The sequence below is a fragment of the Typopeltis vanoorti genome, chromosome 9 (assembly GCF_054136105.1).
Source record: "Typopeltis vanoorti isolate ZY-2024b chromosome 9, IOZ_Tvanoo_1.0, whole genome shotgun sequence".
Taxonomy (NCBI): Eukaryota; Metazoa; Arthropoda; class Arachnida; order Uropygi; family Thelyphonidae; genus Typopeltis; species Typopeltis vanoorti.
Genome location: NC_143557.1, coordinates 125,489,523 through 125,497,172, shown reverse-complemented (window position 1 = coordinate 125,497,172; position 7,650 = coordinate 125,489,523). Strand labels below are relative to the sequence as shown.

Genomic DNA, 7,650 nt, shown 5'->3' with positions numbered 1-7,650 from the left:
GCCTTGTAGGCTGCAGCTTGCTGAACTAGATCGTTGGGGTGTATGGACGTTTTTAGGAAAAATTTTGTTGCTAAAGATTCTAGGAAAGAGAAGAGATAAGGAATATTTGCATCTCTATGAAGTTGATTGTTTCTGATGAACAATGGGGCGTTTAGAATCATTCGCAGGCACTTGTTTTGTACACGTTGCAGTTTGAGAATGTTAGTATTAGAGGTATGGCTTCAGGCTGGAGAAGCATAAGTGACTATGGGACGAATTGTCAGCTGGTATAAAAGCAATTTGATTCTGGTTTAGCTTGCTGTTCCTGTTAATTAGGGGTCTGTTGGTTTATACATTTTTTATTTGTTGCTATTTTGGCCAGTAGGTGGTGCTTAGACGTAGTCATATGATCGTCTTAAGTTTGTTATTACTGTATTCAGTGGAAAATGGCGAGTGAGGCACCGGATGAAAAAGCTCCTTTGCTGCAAAATGAAATCGGTTCGCAAAATTATGGACACTTGGGAGGAGCTGATGTAGCTGGTATGGTTGCATTGAATACACTTCTGCTTGTTGATATGTACTCTAATAACTATTAAGGCGTTACAACTTTCAGGTAGTTTGCAGTTAGTAGGATGGAACCGATTGAAACATTGTCAAAGTTGTTTGATTTTTCTCTATTGAAATGTTTCGTGTTTACATCCTTTTTGAAAAACAGTCATAAATAAAGAAATATTCACACTGGTAATTTCAGCACTTCTTTGCATTATCGTCTTTGGTACGCGTCACCTAGCTCTATGAATGTAATTGATTTCTGTAGTCTAACTTGAAGTGTTGTCTCTTTATCTAGTCGATATTATTGCCTACGTTCAGGTAAATCTAATTCCGTTCAAGAAATTTAACTCGAAACCCATTGATAATAAAATCCGGTCTTAAAAAGCGAACTCCTTTTCTGTGTTCATGTTATTAAAGGTAACGTCATTTCGTGAAATCTAAATCCATCTGTGGAGTGGGGAAATGTATATTTACACAGTTTTCCTAAATATCACAAAATGTAAGTGTATAATTTTTACTGCAAGAGTTAATATGAATAATACAGTATTGTGAGGTCAAGCTTATAAGACCAGCAATCATTGTATGAAAATATCTTCCTGAAGTTGTATATTCCATTCATCTCAAATTTTAGTTTATCCATTTCTGTTATACCAGGTAACCTTCTTGCAATCAGACATCATGCCAACTATAGCTTTCAATTAAAACATCAACTGTGCACATCAAGTAATTCTTGTTACTTATTCCCCACCTTTTATTGATAACAGAGAACATAATTATATGTTTATACTTTCCAATTCCTATATACATAAAAGCGACTCTATAATTATATAACCTTTATTAGTTATAACTTGTTACTAATTGGTTACACTATTTTCTACCACATTTTCAAATTACTTCCTCAAGAATAAGAAAGTTTCCAGTTACAGAACTAGAAAGAGAATAAATCTTAATGTTCATTTAAGTAATATATATATTCAGGAACACAACTGTGTTTTATGATATGGCATGAGGTAATTGTTTTGCAGACATTTCATATATGTAGTATCAGGAGTATATGTTTATGCAGTCTAAGAACGTAAAATCTAATAGAACTAATAACAGAAAATTATGTGTGTACCAACAACTAGGCCACTATTAGGACAAGCAAAATTAGAATTACTATTAGAAGCAGAAAAAATAAAATGGGACATCAGTGAATTAAGTGAAACTTGGAGATTTGGTGAAAATTGAATTGATTAAAGAATGGACAACTGCTCTATGGCTATGGTGATAATCAAGATCCCCAGGGAGGAACTAGCTTCCTAATAATTAACTGCACCATAAAAAAAGATAAAATACAAAAAATATCACTAACAGGATTGCAGAACTCTACTTTAAAATAAACAGACATTATAAATTAAGTTTTACAAGTTTATGCACCAACCTCAGATCACATTGAGGAAGAATTTTATGAAACACTAAACCAACTGTTAAATAGCAATGATACATTCTTTACAATCTTAATGGGAGACTTCACTGGTAAAGAAGTGTAAGAGATGCACATCTTGCAGCAGTTGTGTAAATATGGACTAGGATATAGGAATGAAAATGGAGAAAGATTGATAGAATATGCTAAAAGTAGAGATTTTTATATAATGAATACTTTATTCAGAAGAGGAAGAATCAGAAATGGACATAGCAAAATCTAAATGGAGAGGTGTTTAATGAAATAGGTTATATTTTAACCAACAGAAAATATATTATCCAAGATATAGATTATTATAATTTTAATTATTATACACCAATATCATACAATTATTTCAATATAGGTAGTGACCACAGATTAGTAAGATTGAAATCATCTTTAGCATGGGAAAGACAGAAACTGATTAAAATAAAAGTGCCTCTGTTAAATTACCAAATCTGGGGGGGGGGGATCCTCTTCCAGAATAAGATCGAAGAAGAATTTATAATATTAATGTAAATGATGACCTGGATAAAAAAAACTATCAAATAATAACTGAGACCCTACTAAATAATCCCAAAGAGATTGATGGAATTAACCAAAAGAAGTATGAAAGAAAATTGTCTGATTCAACCCTAAACTTTTCTCAGAAAGAGAAAAGAAATGAAAAGAGATCTAGACATGAGAAGTAGAATAGAATTCTCAGAGCTATGTAAAACAATAAGCAAAAGATGACACAAGAAATGAGAAATTTCAGAACAAAGAGAATTAGAATTACAATAGAAAACAGTGAGTCTAAATGGAGCAAGAAGAGAGTTGTCCATAGGACAAAATAAATTAACTCTTAAAGATGAAAGTGGAGTACTAATTAAAGACAAAGAACAGATCATGAGAAGAATAGAATCCTCCTATGTCAGGTTGTATGATGATTTCCAAGGCTTAAACCAATATGAAAACAAAAACGTAATATCTCAAATGGAAGAGGAAGAAATATGCCCTGATGTTTTTAAAGAAGTTCATTATGCAATGGATAGCATGAGCAATGGAAAGACACCAGGTGAAGATGAGTTACCAATAAAAGTTCTGAAAGCAAGTACCAGTCATTGCTATGTTAAATAAAATTTATGCATCATGCCTAAGACCGAAGAGAATACCAGAGTTGGGAAAATGCTATCCTTATTATAGTTTTTTTTTTTTTTAAGAAGGGAGACAGGATATTAAAGATTACTGCCCTATCAGTCTTCTTTCAACAATATACAAAATTTTTACAAAAATCATTAGCCACGGAATAAAAAAACAATCTAGATTTTTGCAACCCTTCAGAACAGGCAGGATTCAGAAATAAATTACAGCACCATTGATCATATATATGTAATAAGACAAATAATTGAAAAGACAGCAGAATACCAAAAACCCTTAGGGTCTAGCATTTATCGATTTTGAAAAGGCATTTGATTCAATCTGAACATCAACTATTTTAAAAGCCCGTAAAAATCAAGGAAATGAAAAAAACTTACATTGATATATGAGGGGGGGAGGTGGAAAGTTCTGATAACCACCTAGAACAAAAATGAAGCAAAGGATAACCACAAGAAAGAATATACTAGTAGCAAAATTATGAAGGTAACTTATGTTCTTATATCCTTGTATGTTCTTTCTTGTGGTTATATCAGTTGCTTTAATATCGTTTTTGTTCGAGGTGTTTATCAGAACTTTCCAAATCATCTCATAGTTGATGATCTGAAAAGTCATATATAAAAATTCAACTGCATCTTTAAAATCAGGAACAGATATGAAATTTATTATAAAGAAGAAAGTTAGACAGGGATATGCCATTTCACTTAAATTATTTACAACAACCCAAGGTGAAATTTTTAAAAACCTGGATTGGAAAAATAGAGGAATTATGGCAAATGGGAAAGAACTAAATCACCTACTATATGCTGATGAGATTGTTCTTTTAGGAAACTCTGCAGAAGAACTTCAACAAATGATCACTGAATTGACTGTAGAGGAAAGGATTAAATATCAACAAGGACAAAACAAAAATAATGTATAATGAATACATTACCAAAAAGCCAGTACAAATGGAACACTAGGAAATTGATACGGTAATTTCCTATGTTTACCTAGGACAAAAGATCACAGTAGAAGATGACTGTAAAGAAGAAATTAGATGTCTAATTAAACTTGGTTAGATAGCCTTTGGAGAATACTGTGAAGCACTTAAAGAAACATCCCCATCTGCCTAAAAAGAAAAATATTCAATAGTTACATACTTTCAGTCATGGAAGTGAAACATGGACTTTGACTAAAAAATTGACCAACAAGTTGAGGATTACCCAGAGAAAAATGGAAAGATCATTACTTGGTATACTAGATAGCGCAATACCTGGATAAGAGCTCAGACTTGGGTTAGAGACATTATAACAGACTTCAAAAGATCCAAATGGTAATGGACATGTCATATTCCAAGAAGTAACACTCAATAATGTACAAAGTTGATATCAAAATAGTATCCTAGAGACGGAAAGAGATACAGGAAGACCAAACAGATGGTGGGAAGATTAGATTAAAGAGATGGCAGGAACTCATTGGCATAGAAAGGCTCAAAATAACGGAGGGCTTTGAGGGAGGTCTTCATCCAGCAGTGGACAGAAAATGGCTGATGATGTTCATGAATGTTAAAAATACATGTCACTGAATATCTCATAATTTTTGTTTAATTTTCATCGGGCATACACAACTTCAGCTGTATCTTTCAAACTTCTTTCAAATTTATTGCAGAGCAAAACATTCTCATCTTGGTCTGCACATTGAAATTGCCTGAGCATCCTAGGTGTGCTCATACTGCAGAACATGAATCTGTATTTGATGTGTATTTCACCCCCCTCCCCTCCCTTTCTAAATGGATTGGGTAGAAGTTTTAATTGATATTACATTTCTTTCACATAGCTGCTATTTTTTATTTTTTGCAAACATGCCCAAGATTGTAAGAATTGTTATACAATTCTATAAAATACCTGTTCATCAAGGCTTTATTATATAGAAGTGCTACAGCAGTGTGGAGAAACTTATCAGGTTAGATGTTGAAAGTATTAAACTAAATTTATTATTTATCAGGTTAGAGATCCTATGTAATGATTTGTAGCTATGACTGTTGCATCATCTCCTTTTAATTTCATTCTTTTATTAGGGCATTTATATTCTCACTAAAGTGCTGCATATTTAGAGTTTCAGTGAACCTTGCCTTCCTCTGGCAATCCATCCAGTCCACTACTCTCTAAGCAAAGGACTAGTTTTTTTTGCTTGGCAAGAGTGTTGTTACTGTCTCCAACTTTCAGAGGCAACCACCTTATACTCTTCTCTTGAGTATAGAAAAAATTTCTTCAGCATCTGTCCTGTAAAACTGTTTTAGTAACTTATGTTTGTGTTATCTTCCCTCTTTTCTGTCTGTACCACGTTTTTACCCACAAATCTTCAAAATTTGTTTCCATTTCACAGGTGTCACCATCTTGGTCACCAGTCCCTATCTCTTCACTTTCTTTGTCTCCAAGGTCCAGGTATGAAATCTTTATATATATATATATATATCATCAGCTATTGTCGATCCACTGCTGGATGAAGGTCTTTCCAAGATTACTCCAAAACTGTCTGTCCATGGCTCTCCTTTTCCATGTCACTTCTGCAAATCTGATGATATCATCGCTCCACCATAATTTAAGTCAGTGTCGTAGTCGTTTTTTCTCTCGTGGAATTCCAATCTGGTACTTCTTTTGTCCATCGTTGATCTTGTCGTCGAGCAACATGCCCAGCCCATTACCACTTCAGATGTTTCACTCTTCCTATGATGTCAGAGACTTTGGTTTGATTTCTTATCTATGTATTCCTTTTGTTATCCAATCTTGTGATACCAAGCATACTGCTTTCCATACTAAATTGTGTTATTCTTAATTTTTGAATTTCCTTTGCATTGAGTGTCCAAGTTTCACAGCCATATGTCAGTATAGGAAGTATGCATTGGTTAAAAACTTTTCTCTTCAGGCATAATGGTAGTTGGCTTTTGAATATTGAATGTAATTTTTCAAATGCTTTTCACCCAAGCATCTCATGCCTTTTAATTTCATCGTGATATTTTGTTCCATTGATATCTGTTGTCCTAAGTATATGTAATGTTTAATTTCCTCATTATTGATTTTTATTATTTCTGGTTGGACATAGCTATTGAACATAACTTGGGTCTTCTATAGGTTTATCTTTAGGCCTGCTGTTTTTCTAGCAATTTGGAGTGCATGGATACTAGTCTGTAATTCATGTGCAGTTGAAGTAAAGATAACTATGTCATCTGCAAAGTGTAAATGGCTTCAATATCTTCCATTTATCTTCAGACCTTTCCCTTCCCAATCAAGAAGTTTGAATATTTCTTCTGGGTACTGTGAATAATTTTGGAGATATTGTGTCACCCTGTCTTATACCTCTCTGTATTCCCACAGTATAGATGTTTCCATTGAAATGAATTGCTGCTATGGCATTGGTGTATGCTGATTTGATGGTCCTGATGTATGGCTTCTCCACTTGTTGGTTTTGTAATTCTTTAATTATTTGCACAAGTTTTAAGTGAATCAAAGGCTTTCCCTTAGGCAATGAAACGAAGACATAATGGTAATTAATATTTATCACATTGTTCAATAATCTGCTGTACAACTTGGATATGATCCATTGTACTAAAGCCCCTTTGAAAGCCTGCCTCTTCTTTTTGTTGTGCTAGGTGTAGAGTCGCACAAAGCCTATGAGCTAAGACTTTTGTCAACATTTTGTAAACCACTGATAGTAGACTGATAGGTCAGTAGTTCATCAAGTCTTCTATCTCACCTTTTTTATGTATCAGAATTAGGGTAGCCTTCTTTCATGTTGTTGGTACATCATTTTTCTTCAGACATAAAGTAAATAGTTTTGTTAAGAGTGCAGATTATTTCTCCACCTGTTTTTAGAAGTTCAGCTATAACTCCATCCTCACCTGCAGTTTTCCCATTTTGCAAGCTTTGGATACTCCACATAACTTCTTCTGGTAGAATCTGTGATACTTCAGCTGTGTTGTAGTTGTCTTCTTCTTCATTTAATTGATCATCCTGATATAGTATTGATTAAAATTCTTCAACTCCTTTTGCTATAACATATCTCTCTCTGGTGATGGTCCTGTCTTGTAGTTTGACTGCAACCATCCGTTTGTGTTGTTCATCAATTGCTGTTTGGCTTTTTTGAGACTATGGTTTTCATACAACAAACAATTTTCAATTGTTTGTTGTATGAATTTACAATTGAATTTTCTTATTTCTTCTGTGATATGTTTTCTGATCGTTTTGCACAATTCAGTGTATTCAATTTTATTCTGTAGGTTAACTGATTGTTTCATTTCTCTTTGCTTAATCTTAAGCTGTTTTGTTTCTCAGAGATTTTGTCTTGTTTCTGTTCTGTGGTACCAGCTATTTTAAGTAAGCATTGTAAAAGGTTTTGGGTAATAATGTCATTACTTTCTGATAGATCAGCATTGTCATCTATAATAAGATGTTTAAATCTATTGTTTAGTTCATGTTGGAATATATCTTTTTTAATGTTGAGTTTATGTACATCCATGTTTTGTTTTGATCTCCAAAACATTTTTCTTCTTTCTTTTT

At 33.3% G+C, this 7,650-nt stretch overlaps 1 protein-coding gene across 1 annotated transcript in view; it reads left to right on the top strand.

The window, feature by feature from the left end:
* Window positions 1-425: 425 nt before the first annotated feature.
* Window positions 426-7,650, top strand: part of LOC150103506 (type I phosphatidylinositol 4,5-bisphosphate 4-phosphatase-A) — a 150,074-nt gene continuing 142,849 nt past the window's right edge. Inside the window, exon 1 of the mRNA XM_090397953.1 lies at window positions 426-519. Within this exon, the coding sequence (XP_090254079.1) occupies window positions 426-519 (94 nt within the window). The remainder of the gene's footprint in view (window positions 520-7,650) is intronic.